Here is a 23,008-nt window from a genome sequence, read left to right as displayed (position 1 = left end):
GCTGGAAGTGGGATTACTTAAGATAAGTTGGCACAGACTTGATGGACCAAAGGGCCTCTTTCGTGCTATAGGATTCTATGACACTGCATTCTGAAACTGTGTCCCCGAGTTCTAGAGACACCAGGGAAGCCTTGTAGACATTTTCATACCAAGCCAACTTGCTTCATACCAGGCAATGAGTTCTTCTCTTCATACTTCATTTTCTTTTCACTTTTCATTCCTGTTGGAAGCATTGACAGTTTAATTTCCGCCTCCAAGCAAATCTTCAACATTGCCAAATATCTACAGATACACACTTGCAAAGATGTTACCATTTAAATAACGACCAATGTAATTCTATTTTATTTCCCTTTGACTAAGTATTCATGTAAAAAAATTCCATCAGTCTGATGCTGACCCATGGAAATAAGGATGTTCAAACTCATTACTATGCCTAGTCCTTTTTTATACTTTGCTATGGTGACAGAAAGAATGCGACAATTAGTTTTAGTAATTGTTGACTAGGGAGGGGAAAAGGTAGAAAATAAATTGCAGGTGTGATTGCTGCTCATGGCTGCAATCCCGTATTCCTGCTGGAAATAGAATTGTGCACTTGTTGGGCAAGTACAGGTTGTGCTCAATGGTACGAACCCCCTCAAGCAGAGTCTGCCAACGCTCACTGCCGACGCTCACCCATGAGGAATGGCCACTTGGGTAAAGTACCGGAGTGCTGCTGACTCCCTCGAAACTGTGCTCCGAAGATGGCCCTTTAGAAGATAAAATGGAAAATTACATTAAGAAAATGTAAACTGGAAATAAGCCTAAAGTACCAGGATGTTGCTGAACACATGTCTAACTTCAATAACTAAACTGCAAGTTCAGAAAGCATGCCCCATGAATGAGGTAAAATCTCACTTGGGTTTTCAAATCTCCCACAAAGAAAAGAAAAAATATGAATCTTCTCAGGATTAACACTTTAAAATTTTGAGCGTTGTGTCGCATTTGCTCCCTCAGTTCATGTGCAGTCCAGCCAATATCATGCACAATTTTATGTTCTTAGTTTTCGTGGCAGTGAATAGTCTAAAAACCTGTCACAAAGTATGCATCATTTACATATATTCTGGTCCATTTAATTATTCCACCCCAGCTGTTTAACATTTTGGATCAGAAGCAACAGCACCAAGGGCCAACCATAGACTGCCTTTGAAAAATTAAGAGGAGTGATTCTACCCCTTCACCGACCAACAACTCCCCCCCTCTCCCCACCCATCCTCTGAATGTCAGCACAAAGTTACTTGAGTGTGATGGTTATTAACAATATACCAATGATATTTGGAATTACAACATAAAAGTGCTGGAGAGACTCAGATCTGGCAGATTTGTCAAGAGAAACACAGTTAACATTGACCCAATATGACTTCTTTTGTACAGATACTGCAAGACCTGCTCAATTTCTGCTTTTATTTCAGATCTCCACAGCATCTGCAATGCTGTGCTTTTACTTGTTATATTGAGAACTTGTTTATGCATGACTAGGAGGCCCTAAACATTTTCTCTCAGATTGCTAAAGACTTAATTTGGCTTCCAGATTCTGAGGCAAAATTTATCCACGTCAGTTGTGTTTCAAAAATGAGAGCGGTCACTATTGCCGATTTGCGATACTAGAAATAAATTTGTACATGAAAATCAAATTCCAATCAAACATTTACTACAATAATACTAGTTTCTGACAACTTTTGAAGTGGGAGGGGAAGTTGTACCAACCTTAAGCAGAACTCGTGGAATGAGAGGAAGGGATAAACCAGGAAATTACAGGTCAGTTAATCCAACCTCAGTTTAAGGGAAGTTTCGGAAAGAACAGAGGGACAGAATATATCTGCACTTGGAGGGACACGGAATAATCAGCATGAATATGTTAAGGTAAAGTCATTTTTGCCAAAATTTGATCGACTTATTTGAAGTGGTCATTATGAATGTTGAAGTAAGTAATACATTTAATTGGTCTGCATGGACTTTAGCAAGGATTTTGGTAAGGTCCCTTATGGCAGACTGGTCAAAAAAGTAAGAGCCCATACAATTCAATGTGGAGTGGAACACTGGATGCAAAATTAGCTTAAAGGCAGGAAGTAGAATTTGATGTAGAGGAATGTTTCTGTAATTGGAAGTTAGCTTCCAGTGAGTTAACACTGGGCTCAATGCTGGATTCTTTGATGTTTATGGTGTAACTTAATAATTTGGACTTAAATGTAGGGAGAATGAATGAGAAATCGTAGATGACAAAAAATTTGATAGGGTGATTAATGGTGAGGATGAAAGCTATAAACCATGGGAGGATATCAATGGACTGATCAGCCAGGCAGAGGATTGGTAAATGGAACATAAGGGGATATTGATGTGTATATTCACAAATCCCTGAATGCAGGCAGGGCAGGTGAATAATGTAGTTAAGATGGTATATGGGATACTTTATTAGCTGAGGCATAGAATAGCAGAACAGGGACATCATGCTGGAAGGACAGAATGCTTTAATTAGGCCACAACTGGAGTATTCACGCAGTCGTGGTCACCGCATTATAAGAAGGCGGCAATTGCATTAGAAAGAGTGGAGAGGTGATTTACTAGGATGCTGCCTGTATTAGAGGATCTGAGCTTTGAAGAAAGATTGAAAAGGTTGGATTTGGAGCATCATAGGATTAGATGGGACCTGATAGAGGTATTTCAGACTTGTTAGGGTCATAGATAGGGTGAATAAGGCACTCACTTAACCAAGGGCCACAGATTTCAGTTAAGAATTCTAACAGTGGAATTAAGTAATATTTTCACCCAGCTGGTAACTGGAGCCTGGAACTCTCTGCCTGAAAGTGTGATGGAGTTAGAAACTCTCAAAATATTTCAACAGTATTTAGATATTCACTTGCATTGCCACAACATTCAGGGCTATAGTTGGGAAATAAGATTAGTATATAGTATCTTTGTTGACCAGCATGGACACCATGGACACCATGGGCCAAATGGCTTCCTTCAGTGCTGTAAATGTCTATGAGCCTAGAGAATTGTTGTGAACAAGGCTAATCACCGTATATCTGTTCCTGCTTCTATGGAATAACAGAAATGGTTTTTACCAACTTCTGCATTTCTGTCTCTGTCGATACATTTCTTAAGTATCTTCTCATGCACAGTTTCTACGCTCTTCTCCTTCACAGAGGGTTTGGGTTGGTTGTTGGTCCCCTCAGAGCCGAGTGACACAGACGATTGCTTCTTCTTGCAGACTTTGGAGGGTTTGTGACTTATATCAAGAGGCAGTTCCAGCTGCAAGGCCAAGAGATTGGAAGGTGGTGCTAGGGAATTAGAATAGAGTACCATTGTAAAATATAAAGCACAGTCTTTTGCTATCGAGTACAGGAAACAAAGGATAATAAGCAATAAGGATAAAAAGAATGCACGATTTCCCATTTTTCGCAATATGACCTCTCCTAAGCAAGGTAAAGTGGTCACCCTAGATCATTCTTGCATACTTTATTTCCAGACAAGTATTAACAGATATGGGGCTGGATTATCTAAACACCTTCTGCTAGCAATAGGACAACTTTCAGTTCAATATTAAGCATTCCTATATCAGACACTGCAAAGATACATAACAGCTTTGCCTTTCTTATCTACCTAACAACTCAGAGTAACAGCCAGAATACCAATGCTTGTCTCATGCTTTTCAATGTCAACCATCTGTGGTCTTATGTGAATGCATTACCATTTCATACCAAGTTAAAGGTCGTTAACAGATCAACCATGATCTTATTGAATGGCTGTGCAGATGCGAGGGGCCAAATGGTCTACTTCTGTTCACATTTTGCATGTTTACATGTATGTTCGTAGTGTTCCTGGCTCCACAGGGAATGCACTGACACTGTAACTCTTTTCTCCAAAGACTGCCAAGCACTAGATGGGACTTTAATAAGAGTCTGGGTGGGATTCAAGCCCATACCCCAAAGATGAAAGGTAGTCTGTTATCATCCTTTTTAATGATAGAGCAATATCAATTTACCTTACGTTTGTCACTTTCTTAAAACTTTAAAAAATGGGCTTTTATTTCCATCGGAACACCTCAGATTATTCCAATTACACTTATTCCAGATCAGCTCCACTACAGGTTTCCAGAAGAGAAACTTATCTAACTTCAGGAATAGATGCTGTGATTTACAAAATTTACATTCCCTATTCTTGTTCATATAGCCACTTGAAGATGTGGCCAAAAATTGCAGCTGTAGTGACTAAGCCTTTTTTTTGCAGGAGTGAGATGGAGAGAGAGAGAGAGGAGTGAGAGGAGAGGAGGAGGAAAATTCTACTTGAAAGCTTTCACACGACGGAAACAATTGGAACAAATTGTGATTGTACAATGCACCTTTAAAGGATCTTTAATGCACCTTATGTGACAGATTTATGATTTTCAATACCTCTCCTTCCATTTAGGCTTTAATATAGCAATGGCACATTATCTACACTTCCCCATCTTTTACTCTGAGGTTTGTGAATTCTCACACAAATACATACATGAACCGTGGCATAATTCCATGCCTCACCTAATACCCACATAACCACACTTTCCCATAGTCAATTGGATAACATAGCATGAAAGCTTGGGAAGGATGAAGTTAAGGGACGGGGAAGTTATTTGTGATGTTTATTTAAATGAGTGTCCAGCCGAGATCAAGTAGATTAGACTGAGGATCAAATCTGCATTCTTTAACATTATACTGAGCGTGGCTTACATCCATGAGGCTATTGGAATAAGATAGCACAGGTAACTTGCAATAATGCTGTTTCACCAGGGTGGACAATGGTTTACACCTCTGGGCAACCCAATTTTGGAAGGTCAAAATCTATTGCAAGCATTTTCTTGGGTGCATTTACTAAACAAAAAGATCAACATTCACTCAACTGAAGTCCCAGTGAACAGAAGCACAGATAAGGCATATTTATACCAGTGTTCTGTTTGAAAGCATAGATTGACCCTATTTAGGATATTAGGTTTTAGCAAATGGCATATTTGACTGAAGCTCCACAATGCAGGACAGTAACATTATTAGCTAGTTCTGCAAATCGCCAATTAATTGGATTAGTGGACATAAGCTACCATATAAATTTCAGATAAAATATACATCATGTGTGTTTACTGGTTTTCTTAACAGTGCTAAAAGATAATTTCAGAATAAAACAGAATTTGCAGCCTTCTGCTTTACCCATATTATACACCTAGTCCCTAGGAATCTTAATGCTGTTGAGTTAATAAGTCTTGAGTCATGTGATGCAAACTTGATTTTACAGACATGTTAACAATTATAGTTTTTGAACACATCAGGAAGTCACACCCTTTTACTTTATACAATGCTTCATGGCAAGACAATAATTCTAAGCTTATTTCTGGCCACCCACCCACACTTATTACAGTTAACCTAAAACCTAAAAAGTTGAAAATTAGGGACAGGCTTTCAGAAACACAGTCAAATAAGATGAGATCAGATGTACTTTATTTTACTATGGATTACAATGTTTGTATTGGTAATAAGCTATAGTTCATAAAGGAATATAGGCATCATTCTGTAACGAGTGGTTATATGGTCTGAGGGGCACCCTGAGGAGCAAGACAAGGAGACATAACTCTTGGGAACTACGACAGCTTGTCTGGGGATCGTACCCATACTGTTTTCACCATTCAGCATCAAAATCTATCAATCGATCCAATTGAGCTAACTGACCTCCACTTTTCAAATGAACATTTTCACTTTTGTATACACTGGAATTATTTAAGGAACAGTTGAATAGTACAATTGGGGCCCTTTTATGTAATCATCATTTGCATCTACCTACCTGTTTTGTTAATAATCTGCTTCTAGCAACTATAACTGTAGTTATAACACACTGTTACATTTTTCACAAAGATCAAAGATGCTTCTTGATGGCAAATGCTTAGGAACACAGGAATGACTCAGCAAAAATGACCCAGGCACATTTAATATGGCTCCTACCATGTGAACATCAGTCATATCATAATGGAACAGTTCATAATTTTAGCAAACAACCTAAAGCAATTCATCTATAACAGACTCAAATTGCATAAGGGAAATCCCCAGTGGCTGAGAATGTTGAAAGCTATAATTCCAAATGTATTTGTTCCTCTCAAGCACACTGTAATTTGTCTTTTCTTTCCCACATTTTTCAGTTAGAAAAATATTAAAATTTTAATTTAAAAATTTGGTTTTGAGTCACATTACGGAAAAAATAATTTGCATTCATAGTCTTAAATGTAGTAGGATTTATTGCACCACATTATACCAATTAACGTTTTTTTAAAACCAAAAGTTATATCAAATAAGGAGAGAGTTAATTGGACATGGGCTAAACTTCATCAAATGGGGCAGGCATCACCCACCTATTCATGGATTTCCAGGTATGATGTTCTTTGACCCGGACGTAGTACAGTAAGAAAAATTTGCATTTAAAATGTCTGTGAGATCAGTAATTGTTTTAAAGAATTTTTGGCAAACACTTAAGAATTTCTCAATTGTAAAGGGATTAATTGTAATTTTCTTAAATAATAAAAATCGATCCAAATGAACCTTGACTGTAAGCAATACCAATGGAAATGAAGTAAAAGGGTAGGGTGCCAGATACAGGTGAGAGCTGGAGGCAGAAGGCAATCAGTTAATAGATGCTGGAGTCTCTGGAGATTAATATACAGGTTCATTTAGTAGTTAAGGCGGCAAATGCAACATGAGCAGACATTTCAAGAGGGCTGGAATACAACAGCAGAGATGTACTGCTAAGGGCTGAATAATGCTTTGGTCAGAACTCAACTGGAATAATATGAGCCTTTTTGGACCCCATATCTAAGGAAGGATGTACTGGTCCTGAAGGGAGTCCAGAAGAGGTTTGCATAAATGATCCCAAGGATGAAGGGGTTGTCATATGAGGAGCAATTGAGGACTCTGGGTCTGTACTTGATGGTGCTTAGAAGGATGAGGTGGGGAATTTGATTGCCACTTACAGAATACCGAGGGAGCTGGATAAGGTGGACGTGGAGAAGATGTCGCCATCAGTAGGAGAAACTAGGACTCAAGGGTACAGCCCCAGATTTAAGGGACACCCCTTTAAAACGGAGATGAGGAGGAGTTTCTTCAGCCAGATGGTAATTAATCTGTGGATTCAGTTGTCACAGAGGGCTGTGGAGGTCAAATCATTGAGAGTATTTAAGACAGAGATAGATAGGTTCTTAAAAACAAGAAGAAATGCAGATGTTGTAAATCAAAAACAAAAACAGAAGTTGCTGGAAACATTCAACAGGTCTGGCAGTGTTTGTGAAGATAAATTAGAGTTAATGCTTTGGGTCTGGTGACTCTTCCTCAGAAGGATTCTTGATTGGTAAGGGGATCAGGGGTTAGGAGAAGGCAGCAGAATGGGGTCGAGAAACAAATCAACCATGATTAAATAATGGAACAAATGTGACAGGCTGAGTTGCCTAATTTTGCTCCATTATCTTATTGTCTTATGGGGATACATACGAATGGGCGAACAAAGTTTCAAACTTAGAGATTCTAAAGAATCAGAGATGTACAGCATGGAAACAGACCCTTCGGTCCAACCTGTCCATGCCGACCAGATATCCCAACCCAATCTGGTCCCACCTCTCATATCTTTCCCCTCTCACCCTAAACCGAGCACTTTGGGACCAGCGACCATAATTCTATTAGATTTAATTGGTGACGGAAAAGGATAGACCAGATCTAAAAGCTGAAGTTCTAAATTGGAGAAAGGCCAATTTTGACGGTATTAGGCAAGAACTTTTGAAAGCTGATTGGAGGCAGATGTTCACAGGTAAAGGGACGGCTGGAAAATGGGAAGCCTTCAGAAATGAGATAACGAGAATTCGGAAAGTACATTCCTGTTAGGGTGAAAGAAAAATGCTGGTCGGTATAGGGAATGCTGGATGACTAAAGAAATTGAGGGTTTGCTTCAGAAAAAGAAAGAAGCTTATGTAATGTATAGGCAGGATAGATCAAGTGAATCCTTAGAAGAGTATAAAGGCAGTAGGAGTATACTTAAGAGGGAAATCAGGAGGGCAAAAGGGGGACATGAGATAGCTTTGGCAAATAGAATTAAGGAGAATCCAAAGGGTTTTTACAAATACATTAAGGACAAAAGGGTAACGAGGGAGAAAATAGGGCCCCTCAAAGATCAGCAAGGCAGATTTTGTGTGAAACAACAGAAAATGGGGGAGATACTAAACGAGTATTTTGCATCAGTATTTAATGTGGAAGAGAGTGTGGAAGATATAGACTGTAGGGAATAGATGGTGACACCTTGCAAAATGTCCATATTATAGAGGAGGAAGTGCTGGATGTCATGGAACGCATAAAGGTGGACAAATACCCGGGACCTGATCAGGTGTACCCTGGAACTCTGTGGGAAGCTAGAGAAGTGATTGCTGGGCCACTTGATGAGATATTTGTATCATCGATAGTCACAGGTGAGGTGCTGGAAGACCAGAGGTTGGCTAATGTGGTGCCACTGTTTAAGAAGGGTGGTAAGGACAAGCCAGGGAACTACAGACCAGTGAGCCTGACATCCGTGGTGGGCACGTTGTTGGAGGGAATCCTGAGGTACAAGACGTACATGTATTTGGAAAAGCAAAGACTGATTAGGGATAGTCAACATGGCTTTGTGCATGGGAAATCATGTCTCACAAGCTTGATTGAAGTAGTAACAAAGAGGATTGATGAGGGCAGAGCAGTAGATGTGATCTATATGGACTTCAGTAAGGCGTTCAACAAGGTTCCCTCTGGGAGACTGGTTAGCAAGGTAAGATCTCATGGAATACAGGGAGAACTAGCCATTTGGATGCAGAACTGGTTCAAAGGTAGGAGACAGAGGGTGGAGGGCTGTTGTGACCAGTGGAGTGCCACAAGGATCGGTGCTGGGTCCTCTACTTTTTGTCATTTACATAAATGATTTGGATGTGAGCATAAGAGGTACAGTTAGTAAGTTTGCATATAACACCAAAATTGGAGTTGTAGTGGACAGCAAGAGGATTACCTCAGATTACAACAGGATCTGGACCAGATGGGTCATTGGGCTGAGAAGTGGCAGATGGAGTTTAATTCAGATAAATGTAAGGTGCTGCATTTTGGGAAAGCAAATCTTCACAGAACTTATACACTTAATGGCAAGGTCCTAGGGAATGTTGCTGAACAAAGAGACCTTGGAGTGCAGGTTCATAGCTCCTTGAAAGTGGAGTCGCAGGTAGATAGGATAGTGAAGGCGGCGTTTGGTATGCTTTCTTTTATTGATAAGAGGATTGAGTACAGGAGTTGGGAGGTCATATTGCAGTGGTACAGGACATTGGTTAGGCCACTGTTGGAATATTGAATTCAATTCTGGTCTCCTTCCTATTGGAAAGATGTTGTGAAACTTGAAAGGGTTCAGAAAAGACTTACAAGGATGTTGCCAGGGTTGGAGGATTTGAGCTGTCAGGAGAGGCTGAACAAGCTAGGGCTGTTTTCCCTGGAGCATCGGAGGCTGAGGGGTGACCTTCTAGAGGTTTACAAAATTATGAGGGGGATGGGTAGGGTAAATAGACAAAATCTTTTCCCTGGGGTTGGGGAGTCCAGAACTAGGTGGCATAGGTTTAGGGCGAGAGGGGAAAGATATGAGAGAGACCTAAGGGGCAACTTTTTCTCACAGAAGATGGTACATGCATGGAATGAGCTGCCAGAGGAAGTAGTGGACGCTGGTACAATTGAAACATTTAAGAGGCATTTGGATGGGTATATGAATAGGAAGGGTTTGGAGGGATATGGGCCAGGTGCTGGCAGGTGGGACTAGATTGGGTTGGGATATCTGGTCGCAAAGATGGGTTGAACTGAAGGGTCTGTTTCCATGCTGTACATCTCTATGACTCTATGCCCTCTAGTTCTGGACTCCCCAACCCCAGGAAAATCACTTGTACTTCTGTAAGAAGTCTCATTGTTGTAGCATTTAGTTCAAGTAAAACTTGAATTCTTATTTGATGTGTGTCTGTTGACTCATGTTTAGTTCACATTGACTCTGATTTGTGTTGAAGTGAAAACCACAAAAACACTGCCCCCTCTGCACCATTAACACTATCAATATGGGTCTGGAACCAGATACTGGTGCCCACCCACCCACACACACTTGGTGCTGTAGTTGTCACTTTGCTCTGCTCTTAAGTGCAGCATTGAGCAGACTGATGGTCAGATCCATTTGTTTCTTCTTAAGAATACCACACTGCATGGTGTACTGACTGATGTTCCCTGATTGTCCAATTTGTAATGATTCTGACAATCTTCATGTTATGATTAGCAGTCACTTGTATATTAGTAAGTTACAAGCAGTCACTTGTAGTATCACTAGCAGTGACGTTATAGGCACTTCAAGTCCATGAGCAATGAGAGCACCCCCTAAAATTGTACAAGCACCAATGCAGTCATTGCTAGATGTCTCGTTAATGTCCTATGGGGCAGAAAATCTGCCACCCTTATCTTGAATAGCCTACATGTGACTCCAGACCCTTAAATGCCCTCCAAAATTGCCTAGCAAGCCATCCAGTTCAAGAGCAATTAGGAATAAGTAACAAATGGTATTGATGCCCACATCCAGAGATAGAATATAGAAAAGAAGGATATAATCCCATCTTTCTTTCAGAATGTTTTTTATGACTGCCGGCGCACACTCATTGCAAAACAATGTGTTCCCCTTGAGTATGGGAAGAGAGCCAGCTGTGGAGAGTGCAAGGTTAGACACAAAAGTAGACCTCATGTACTGAATCACCTGCAGAATACTTGGACCTTGTTTTTGAGAATATAGTTTCCTAAAGAAAGCTTTAAGATGGGTAATTAAATATTTTAATGAACACTGAATATTTCTAGCTTGTGCTCTGGACATCGGCAGAAAAACATTGCTCTGTTTGCCTCTGTCATACTGGACAGTTCGGCTCGGGCAGTACGTAAAACAGGAATGGTGGCAAGAGGTTTCTAACATCCATGTCTCATACAAAAGACAGCAGCTTCAGTAATACAATGCTTCCTTGTAGTCTGGTTATAGCATTTGTTTCAGAGAACATCTCAGGTACTTGTGGATCGTTTCAGAGAACATCTCTGGAACACTCGCACCAACCAACCCCACTGCCTGATGGCTGAACACTTCAACTCCCCCTCCCACTCCGTCAAGGACAGGCAGGTCCTGGGTCTCCTCCATCGCCAAACTCATACCACAATGTCTGGAGGAAGAACGCCTCATGTTCCGCCTTAGGACCCTGCAACCACACAGGATCAATGTGGATTTCAACAGTTTCCTCATTCCCTCCCACCCCACATTATCCCTGTCACAAGCCACCAACTCAGCACCGCCCTCCTGACTTGTTCATCATCCTTCCCATCTAACCGCTCCACGCTCCTCTCCCACTCATCACCATTTCCTCACCTTCATCTAACTATCACTTTCTCAGATACCTTCCCCCCCAACCCCACCCCCCTCCCATTTATCTCTCAGCCCACCCCACAGCCCACAAGCCTCATTCCTGATGAAGGGTTTATGCCCGATACATCGATTCTCCTGCTCCTCGGATGCTGCCTGACCTGCTGTGCTTTTCCAGCACTGCACTCTTAACACTGATCTCCAGCATCTGCAGTCCTCACTTTCTCCCATTTGCTACTACTTAAAGCAGACAAAATCAAGTAATTCTAATTAGCAGCATAAGGTCGGTATCAATGAGCAGTTGTAGCTGATTACAATTTTCAGGTTCCAAGTCAATCACTCAGAGTTCTTGTAGTGCAGTGACAGTGGCCCTACCCCTGAGCTAGAAGGTAGAGGACAAAGTCCCATCTGTTCCAGAGGTTTGTAGTAACATTTCTGAACAGGTAATAAAGTCAAAGACCCATACAGCATGTATGACTTTGGTCCAACTTGTTTACGCCAACCAAATTTCCAAACTAAACTAATCCTACCTACCTGCATTTGGCCCATATCCCTTCATACTTTTCCTATTCAGTTACTTATCCAAATGTCTTTTAAACATTGTAATTATACCTGCATCTATCATTTTATTTGGTAGTTCATTCCACACAGTAACTACGCTGTGTAAAAAAGTTGCCCTTATTTCCTTTTTACACCTTTCTTCTCTCACCTTAAAAATACGTCTCTTAGTTTTGAAATCCCCACCTTAGGGAAAAGATCTTTCCGATCAGCTTACCTATGCACATGATTTTATAAATCTCTACAAGGTCACTACTCAACATCCTATGCTCCAGTGAAAGAAGTCCCAGCCTATTTTTATTTCAAGCCCTCCATTTCCAAAAACATCCTGGTAAACCTTGTCTGCACCCTCGTCAATTTAATAATATTCTTCCTTTAACAGATCAAGCAGAACTGCCCACGATATTCCAGAAGAGGCATCCTGGACAACCTCAACATGACATCCCAAACCTATACTCAAAAGGTCTGAGCAATGAAGGCAAGTGTGCTAAATGCCATAACTATTCTGTCTACCCGTGATGCAAATTTTAAAGAATAATGTACCTGAACACCTAGGTTTCTCTGTTCTACAACACTATTAAAGACCCCACCCTTAACTGTATAAGTCCTGCCCTTGTATGTTTTACCAAAATACAATACCTCGCATTTATCCAAATTAAACTCCATCTGCCACACCTTAGTCCATTGGCCCAAATGATCAAGATCTCGCTGTAATCTTAGAAAAACCTTCTTCACAGTCTAGTATACCACCAGTTTTGGTATCATCTGCCAAGTTACTAATCATGCCTCCTATACTCTCATTCAAATCATTATATAAATGACAAACAAAAGTGCACCAAGTACTGATCCCTGTGGAACACCACCGGTCACAGGTCCCCAGCACAAAAAAACAGCCCACCACCACCCTCTGTCGCCTACTGTAAAACCAATTTTGTATGCAATTGGCAAGCTCACCCTGAATCCCATGTGATCTAACTTTACCAATTAGTCTATCATGCGGAACCTTAACAAGGTGAGAAAATATCCAGGTCAATCACTGGCCTTCCTTCTTTTTTCCAACCTGATACTAGTTGTAGCATCCAAATACCATAATAAAGTGTGACATCCAATCCATGATATCATGTGAGTGATGCATACCCTCATTATAAAAGATCTACAATTTCTGTACAGATCAAACTTCCAGTCACATTTAGACATCATACTTTTCTCCATCCATAATTTCAAAATCTTTTGAAAAAAACAAATGAAACCACTCATTTACAGACTACACAAGAACATGCCTAGCAACAGGGGACACCTAAGTTATACACTGCATATAGTTCCCAATTTACACCAGGATTTACACTTTAAGTAGTGAAAGAGGAAGTCAATCTGAACTCTGTCTAACCCAAACTTCTAGACTTTAAGAAAACAGAGTAATTATACCTTAAATAAACACATGGGCAGCAGAAGAATCCATTGAGCATATATAGTTTAACATTTCTGACATTATAACAACACAGCGTCTTACTGCAAGGAGCAACACAACCCATTATACTCCCAGCCAATTTGAAAATGGAAACACAGAAGTTTTACAATACACAAGGAGGCCATTTAGCCCAAATAGTCAAATGTATTTTAATGACAAGGGTGGGTTGAAATAAAAGGGCTTTTAAGGTATCAACAGTTAATATATTTATAATATTCAAAAGAAAGTCTTCCATTTACTCTTGCATTCTCATGTTCTTACTGATCCAATTGCACCTCCATACTTACAAGAAGTACTTGGCAGAGGTCGCGGTGTCTTCAGCCCCAGGTTGTCCACAATTGATGCTGGCACGTTGGTTGAGCTGGCACGTGTCCGCATCCCACTCTCCAGTGCACTTGTCTCTGAGTCAGATCCTCTCTCTGTATTGTGGTAATACTTTATGTGGTAATCTAGCAGCTTAGCTTTACGGAAAGCCTTGAAGCACCTGGGAAACCTACATTTGAACTTGTTGTGGTCAAGCTCGATGACCAGTTCTTTGGGAGCTAATGGATCCTCTGTTTTTTTGGGATTAGTCACTGAGACAAAGGCAAATAGAAAGGAAACATCACATTAAAATGGGGAAATAAATGAAAGAATATTTTAAAAATTCACACCCTCAAATAAATAAGATCTGTAAGTTCATTTGATCGCAATAAAGTAAAATAATCTTTCCTCTTACATTTTTTTGAGCAATTAACATTTTCTGACCAACCTGTTTCGGTTGATGATAACCTTTGCGCTCAAACTAGTCTAGCCCAAGACATGACCTCTCCATCTCACCAAATCAGATCAGCTATGATCTTACTAAATGGCAGAGCAGGCTCGAGGGGCTGAATGGCCCACTCCTAGTCTGATTCTTATGTTCGTATGTGCGTATGTGTTTTAAAAAGCATTCTAAGCATATCAAAGATTTGGTTCTGCTTTCTTCTTAGAGATAGGATTTAGATTAGTTATGCACCAGTACTCAAGCACTACATCTTTTTCTGTCAAATTAATGTATACAAGTAGTAATGCCTCATCTTTTCTTGAGATTTCTTTAAATACATGGAGTGATTCCACTAAGTCCACGAAAATGCCTTATAAGTGTCCACGGTTCGGAGGGGTCTTGCCAGGCTAAATGTTGAGAAGACATTTACACAAGTGGCTGAATCTCAAACCAGGATACAGGGTTACAGAATAGGAGGCTCCAATTTTAAACTGACAGACAAAGAAATCCCATGTCTAGAAGATAGTGAATGTGCACAATTCTGTACCGCAGAGAGCTGTGGAGGCTACATCACTGAAAATATTTTGGGTGGGGTGGGGGGAATGTGGGTTGATAGGCTTTTAAAATATCAAAATGAGGGCTATGAGCAATTGGCATGAAGGAGGAATGGAACATAGGGTAGATCAGCCATGACAGGACAGGACAGGGCAGGGCAGGACAGGCAAGGCCTGGGTGGGGTACAAATGGCCTACACCTGCTCCCTTTCCTCATGTCCTTATTCAGAAATGGACTCCTACTGCTATTTGGTTTGTTTTTACTTTTGAGTGGAATATATTTTCCTACAATTTGTTGAATATAAAAAAACTCTCATTGTTCTATATTCTTATATGCAAATGTTGATGCCCATGTTGGTTTCTCATGTTATATTGTCAGTTGCTCAAAACCAATTCCTCCAATCTGTAAACTTCACTTTTATCAAGCAAATGCTTATTTCTAACATTATTTTAAAGTTACTGTGCTACAATTTTCTATCAATATATAAAATGCTACATTGTGGTTACTACTGCTTAGATGTTCCCTAATGTATATTTCTTTGACCTGCTGTGCTTCATTCCCCATGGTCCAATAGTAAATCTAGTTTAAAAAAAGAGACTTAAAGGGTGCTTGTGGCACAATGGTAGTGTTCTTAGCTGTGGGCCTGAAGGCCGGGGTTCAAGTCCCATTTGCCCAGCGATGTGTCGAGATCTCTGAACAAGAAAAACATCTACTAAGGACCATAGACATTTCTTCCACTGGAGAGATACAATTGTCTAAAGGGCTCTTGTGGTGGAGAATCAGGAGGCTCAGGGCTCAATTTCCTCTACTCTTGAACAGGTTGATTAGAAAATTATAAAAAAATTGAAAAAGCGTCAGCAACAAACATAGCATGAGAAGAGGGTGCTACTTGATTAGATCTGCTTACTCTGAGAATTAAGACTAACAGTTAACTGCATCTCCATGTGAACAATGGCCCAGTCACAATCAGACATTTCTATCCTATTAAGTGAAAGAAAAAAATTGGAGTGAGTGTCATCCTCAGCAACTCCTAAAAATACCTCTCAACAACAATCAGGGAACAGCTGATTGCACAAAGAACAGAGTAAATCTGAATTTTTCTCACTCTAAATGGTGCAAACACTCGGACAAATGAAGTTTTTCAACATTAAGATTGGTAGGTTTCTGTTAGGTTAGTTGTATATGTCAGAGATCTACAGCACTGAAAAGGCGCTTCATCCCATTCGGTCTATGCTGGCCAAAAACAAACATCCAACTATTATAAGCCCATCTTCCAGCACTCGGCAATGCCTTGCCATCACAAGTGTACATAATCTTATATATTTCAATCATGAATGGAACAAGTAGGTAAAAGGAGTTAGAAGTTGGCCACTGTCTAAAGGAAAGTATAGCAGTCTCAAGGCCTAAATGCCCTATTCTTATTTCAATGTAAATTGAAGAATGGCAAAAGAAAGAGCATTGTAAAATATCCTCTGTCATCTTGTGGCTAGCATTCACACAGGAGGTTTGAATAAATGAATCAACTACACTGAACTCACTGACATACAGCCAAGTCCAAGGTTTCTATAACTGACAACGTGCCCTCTCCAGTGAAGAGCCCTGGATCATAAGGCTAGATGGAAGGAGACATATGTACATGCTGCCAGGAATAGGACCACTGATGCCTCTGAATTTTGCCACCATAGCTTGAAACTGACAAGGTCAATCTTAGCACCTCGACCAACAATTTAGTGAGTTCTTTTCATATAGTATAGATCCATAAGATCATTTGATATAAGAGCGTAATTAGACTATTTGGCCCAACGAGTCAGCTCCACCTTTCGATTAGATTTCTCAACCCATTGTCCTGGCTTTGCCCTGTAACCTTTGATTCTCTTCCTAGTCAAGAATTTACCTGTCTTAAATACAGCTATAGCTTCCATAGCCCTCTGTGACAGCAAGATCCCCATCCTCTAGCTGAAGAAATTCCTCCTCACCTTTAATAGTACAGTGTCCAGGTAGTATCCGAGCTGTGCAAAGTCAACGAGTTGCATGAGCTTCATCTTTAAACATTTTCTGCACCAAAAGTATTTTATTTTGTCTTTGTGAATTGGGAAAGTCGGTCATCAACACCAGCCAATTTTGACTTCTAAATGTATTAACCTGGGCAGACCATTGTGCACTCAAAGGAACTGAACAGATTCCCCAGTTACGGGTGTTCTTAACAGAGTCCAGAAGCCTCCCTGCTGAGAGTCAAGATTTTCTGTCTTAAATCATTAACAAACATAAATATATAAGTGGGGAAAACATGTATTTCAACTTAAGATAATTCTGCTGAAAAATGACTGTTTTTCAAAAACTGACATTAAGGGCCTTCATATGTATCTGGAGGCATATTCCAGAGAAGATCAGACAAATGGTTAGATTTTGCCCCAGCTGAGCAGTTTCCAGTGAGATATCTTGAATCCCTAATTAACCAAACATGGGATGCTAAGGTATTCAACTTCAAACCTTTCCTCAAAGTTTGCAATCTTCACAATAAACACCAGGTACAAAGGATATGGAGGGCCTCTAGATCACAGAGCTCTCAGGGAGTTTTATTTTGACTGTTAAAAATATAAAACAGAAACGGAATGATACTGTTCAAAGCAAACCCAGCTGGATCAATGAAGACAAAACAAACACGGGACATTTTAAGTAGCATACTTAGAGGGGCATAATTTGGGAAGTTAGAATAAAAAAACTATTGAGCCATTTATGTTTCTGTAAGGAAGAACTCATTGGGGTCAGATGGATGCATGGGACACATTAGTCTTGTGGACTTGCATGGAAATTTTAAAATGTGCTCTACACAATGCACAAAAAGCATTGACAGGTACGAGACTTAAAGGGTTACATTACAGAAAGAGATGGAATAATCTTGGCTTGTGGCTCCCCCAAGTATAAAAAGGATGATCTGAACCAAGGTGTTTAAAATATTTAATAGGATAGAAACAGAGAGACTATTTCCTCTAGTGTGGGAAATCAAGAACAAATGAACGTAATGTAGAATTGGTGCAAGACCATTCAGGAGCAAAATCAGAAGGATTCCTTTCACATAAAAGATTACCCAATTCTGAAACTTTATCTCCTCGTTAAATAAAAAGGATGAAGATTCTGGGAATAATTGGAGTTTTCAGAACAGATTTTTATATTAGGTCAAGGCATCCTGAGAAATAGAGTTATGATGGAAAAATGAAGTTCAGATGCACATTGGTCATGATCTAATTGAATGACAAAACAGGTTCAAGGGGCTGAATGGTCTATTCCTGTATCTAAGTTCCTAACGAGGGCAGTTTTATCATCAGGATAAGCTGCAAAAAATATTTTTCAAGACATAAAATAAATACGAAATGAAATAAAGTCTTCTCTTTACCTCAACCCTTCTCCACTCCCAGAAATATTTAAATACCTTACAATTTAAATTTCTAGTTGTAGAATAGCACCTAGCATTTTTATCCAAATACTCTTTCCTTGTGCTAGTTTACTGTCAATGGTTCTGAAACCATAACGCTACATTAAGACAAAAAAGAAAGCCCAAATTATGTCAAAACTGCAGAGTTTCCCTTAAATCTAGGGACTTTCCTCAATTCGTTTGCCCAGTCAGTAGCTGAGCACTTTAACTAGGAAATAAACAGACTCAATTGCCTGAGTTGGAGGAGACAGATGAAGATGATTAAACCTGATCAACATTTACAGCTCTCCCCTAACATGCAAGCTTGGCCATGCTGAGAACAAAATCAGAGGCAGATAGCTTCCCAACTCTTGTCCACGGCTAACTCAATGAGGTATTAGCAGACTGAGAACCCAATATAAACATCTATAAAAAGGACAAGCAGGGTTGGAGGAGATAAGTGGGGACCAGTTATAATAAACAGAAGTAGTGATTTGCAATAATAGATTTCCTGCATTATAATTTATTTTAAATGTCTGATCTGCATTAATATATCTTTCACACCATGAAGTGTAGAATGCAGTGAAGTATTTTATTTATCTTCCGTAGAAAGAAAATTTACACAATGCTTGGTATCACGCATCACTAAATACATCAGCACAAGGATAAAACATTTTAAAATAATTCAATACCATGCATATAAACTACACTGTAAAAGGCATCTCATTATATTGCATTGCAAAATTCCCTATAACTAAATGGAACCACTCTGGCTTTAGGCTTTTAAGTCTGCTTTATGATTTCAGTTCATCAACATTCAGACTATTATGGGCATGCAAAGCTCCTCATTCAATTTTCCTCAGCATCTACGTGACCATTAATGCCCAAAATTTGATCTATTGGCTATATATTTTGTTAGGCACTGTTCACACGTGAACCCCGACAGAAAAGGTAAAGGTAAAAGTGCCATAGGCCTACCAAACTATACAGCTGCTGTCTTATTAGAGAGAGGTGACTGATGATAGTTAAACTGGAGCAGCAGCGCGAGGGAAGAGGTTGAGGAGAGTCATTCATGGTGACATCAGCTGATACAGGAATTGAATCCACGGCATTACTCTACTTCCAGCCAATTGAGTTAACCAACCCCTGACATATCTGCCCAGAGAAAATCAACAGGCGATGGAATAATTTAGGTGTATCAGCCATATATTGCTCTCCCTTCTAAAACTTGTGCATATACAAAAGTTTTTTGATCCTGGGCCAGGACCAACCAAACAGATTTAAATACTTTATGAATTTTATCCCACCCATCAACACCACCCTGAAGCCGCCACACACAACTCATTCACTAGCAGGAACTAATACCAACCTGATGATGAGGAAGCCACACTCACATCAGTTATTATTTTAGAATGAGGTTTCACTGTTTGCTCTTTTCCAGGGAATTGAAGAGAAGAAACAGATGCTGAGGTCTTGTGCCTGGAATGCTGGGAGAGGTCAAGAGGCACCAAGTCACTGATCTCAAAGGAATTGGATTCTCTAGGCAACTGGTAACCATCAGAATCTGAACCAAAACAGAAACAGCACAAATGAATGATGATGTAAGTTTCCCAGCATAATGTTCATGTAGTACAGTACTAAAGTAAGCTTTGCAAATTGATCATTGTGTTTTCAAAAATTCTATAAGTACGGCTACCTAAAAATAAAACACCACTCCAAATATATTTTGTATCAAGTAATAAACAACTATATAAATGTAAGTATTATTAGTATAATCTACAATAGTCAAGTAAGTAGAGGCACCATTGCACAACATACAGCACCTCATCAGCTTACACAGCTTAATAGACCAAGAGTTAAAAGTACGCAAGTCTGAATCTATACTCAAGAGAGAAATCTGCAGCTGAGTGATAAAAGCCAACACTGAAATTTAACATATGGGAAAAAAAAAACAAAATACACGAAATATAGAGTCAGCATCTGGGAATTTTAAAAAACCCCACATGTTAACAATTCAAGCAGACTACTCCAACAAATTGTTTCATTTGAATCACTATCATTTATACACTGACCATGCCAAATGTTTCCAGTATTTTCTATTTATTATTCTAATTTTCCAACAATTTAATTTTCCCTTTAACAAACTCCTAACATTGACACCAAACGTTCAGTTGGTGCAACAGAATGTTATTCTGAACCTAATGAATATCTTCAGAAAAACATGTCAATCCAGCTGAGATGAATAATCAGGCTGTAAATGTGAAGGATTTAAATAGCAAAAAGCATTTTTGAAATGAAAATCAGCCCAATTCATCCGACAATCCAATGGAATTTGGGTCAACCTTCCGAGTACTATAATGACATTGAAGGATTGAATATAAGAAGCTCAGTTTCCTCTTGCACGCCCACATTTCTTTTCTACGATGCTTCTAATACCACTATAAAACCAAATTAATCTCGGACAGGAATTTTACTTCTATATCTGAAAGACATTGAAGTTTGCATTGGACAAGATAGTCTTTTTATTTTCTGGTGCCATCTGCATATCATTGGCTGCAAAACACTTTAGGACATACTGAGGATTTAGAAGAGGATATATAAATGAAATTTATTTTGTTGTTTTTGCTACTCCTAAATTAATTACATTACATTACAGTGTGGAAACAGGCCCTTCGGCCCAACAAGTCCACACCGACCCGCCGAAGCGCAACCCACCCATACATTTACCCCTTACCTAACACTACGGGCAAATTAGTATGGCCAATTCACCTGACCTGCACATCTTTGAACTGTGGGAGGAAACCGGAGCACCCGGAGGAAACCCACGCAGACACGGGGAGAATGTGCAAACTCCACACAGTCAGTCGCCTGAGTCGGGAATTGAACCCGGGTCTACAGGCGCTGTGAGGCAGCAGTGCTAACCACTGGGCCACCGTGCTGCCCACGGTGTTATGTTGATTACCCTAACATATGTCAGGGTCATCAATGTTATTGATGACCCTGACATATTGGATTTCCTTACTTTCTTCAGCATTTCTTGCTTCTACATGATCTAGACTTTTAAAATTTCACATTTGGTGCCAATTGACTTCTGAATGCTTTATCTGCTTTTCACTTCATGCATGCTTCTCAAGTTGAAAGAATAGTGCATGTCAGCCACACGGGAGAATTCCCTCAACATTATTGTGTAGTCTGTGAATTCTAAGAGTAAAACTATATCCATACACAGACAACAAAGCACATTAGGTATCTAGCAAAAGGTTAAATATTACAAAATAAAAGAATAAAAATAAAATTTCCATACCATTGCTTCAATAGAAATGAGCATTCTTAAATTAAAGAAATGCTCTCGTCTGATTTTACTTAAAACATTTTAGGTAAAACATTTCCCAATGCCTGAGTTCTTGTGCAATTACGTGTTGGTTCGCATTTGCGATCACCTGACTCACACTGCAGTTTGACAAAAAATTTCCCTTCAATGTAAACGTTCAGCACAAAACTGAAAATATCATCCTTTGGAACAAGTACAGTCAATTTCAAAATTTTGCATTCCTCCATGAGTGTACCTTAACCTCTCAAGTGACTTTGTATATCAGTACAATTCTAACAAAGGCTCTCACCTGAAATAATCATTTCTTTCAGGGCTGACTTACTTACTGCTACAGACTTCTACCATTCTGTTATAATTTTAGATTTCTATATTTTTTTAAATAACTTTGCTTTAAATAGCGGTTTTATGACAATTGAATCAGAACTATTGCAAAAAATGTTGTATACCTAAACATAATGATTCAGTGTTTATTAAAATGCTGTTTAATTACTTGCATTCTCATTTGCTTTTGCTGGAATTCTAGTATCTGGTGTAGCACAAGCAAAGCATCATATGAAGCTACCCTAAATTGTAAGTGGAATAAACTATGTACAATGGCATAACTAAAGCTGAACCAGACATATTTAGGGTAGTTTCCGCAGTGAGAAAATCTGACCCCTGCTCCATGCGGTTTTGAAGACACTGGCCCAAACTGGATCATGAATGCACTCGGACTTGACCATAACTGGCCAGTCACTACAAGGTATTTAAGGGGCAGTTTAGCCCCTGGCCTTACTCAACATCCCGAAGAGTGCTTCCCAACAAATGTAACTGGATGAGAACCAAAATCAGGATGCAGGCTGATTTGTTCTCCCCTCAACAAAGTATTCCAACAAAGTGCTATCACACTGCTACCTAGGTCAAAATTAGCTTGCTCAACAGGTCAGCTCAGTGCATGCACCCATTATGTTATTGGGCAAACCTATGTGGAGTTAATGTTGATACAGCAGAGGTGAAGCATCTTGATTTTTTTTTTTTTAAAAAGATCGAGAAATTTAAGAACCATACATGGTAAACTAATTATTTTCACAGACAATGAATCACATGTGAAGTGTAAAACAACTGTCAACAAGGCAAATGTCATTGATTAACTGGAAAGATTTTTGGATATCTTGGAGATAAGTACAATATAAACACAAGTTTGTTTCTTCTCAACACATCGGTGCCTGCCAACAAACGTTTGTAACCTATAAAGAATTACAAAAAACATCAACTTTAGCTGTTTTAACCATGAATGAAAACCACAAACATCTTTTCTAGTAACTAGGTTCACGCTCTACTGGCAGTTCTTTCTTGATGTCACCCGAAACTTAAGAAATATCAAGGGAGTTGGATGATATTACAAATCAAGGTGGGAAGAGAGGGGAACTGAAGAAATATACAATTTATCATACTTTAAGATTAATTAAGTTTTTGCTCATTATACAGGGCAAT

The 23,008-nt window shown here is 39.5% G+C and overlaps 1 protein-coding gene across 4 annotated transcripts in view; it reads right to left on the bottom strand.

Annotated features, from left to right (window-relative positions):
* The window catches only part of phf20l1 (PHD finger protein 20 like 1), a 131,516-nt gene that overhangs the window by 41,273 nt on the left and 67,235 nt on the right, over nt 1-23,008 (bottom strand). For 3 of the 4 annotated variants that reach the window (XM_043687886.2, XM_043687889.2, XM_043687887.2), the window contains 5 exons: nt 19,574-19,768; nt 13,780-14,067; nt 3,056-3,317; nt 673-746; nt 170-220 (listed from right to left, as the gene is read on the bottom strand). In XM_043687886.2, the coding sequence (XP_043543821.2) occupies nt 170-220; nt 673-746; nt 3,056-3,317; nt 13,780-14,067; nt 19,574-19,768 (870 nt within the window). The remainder of the gene's footprint in view (nt 1-169; nt 221-672; nt 747-3,055; nt 3,318-13,779; nt 14,068-19,573; nt 19,769-23,008) is intronic. The other variant, XM_043687888.2, reaches the window with a different exon arrangement.

Source organism: Chiloscyllium plagiosum, unplaced genomic scaffold (genome assembly GCF_037043375.1).
Source record: "Chiloscyllium plagiosum isolate Xiang-an unplaced genomic scaffold, Cpla_swu_hap1 HiC_scaffold_4, whole genome shotgun sequence".
Taxonomy (NCBI): Eukaryota; Metazoa; Chordata; class Chondrichthyes; order Orectolobiformes; family Hemiscylliidae; genus Chiloscyllium; species Chiloscyllium plagiosum.
Note: the sequence above shows the minus strand (reverse complement) of the source record. Positions and strands in the feature narration are given on the sequence as shown.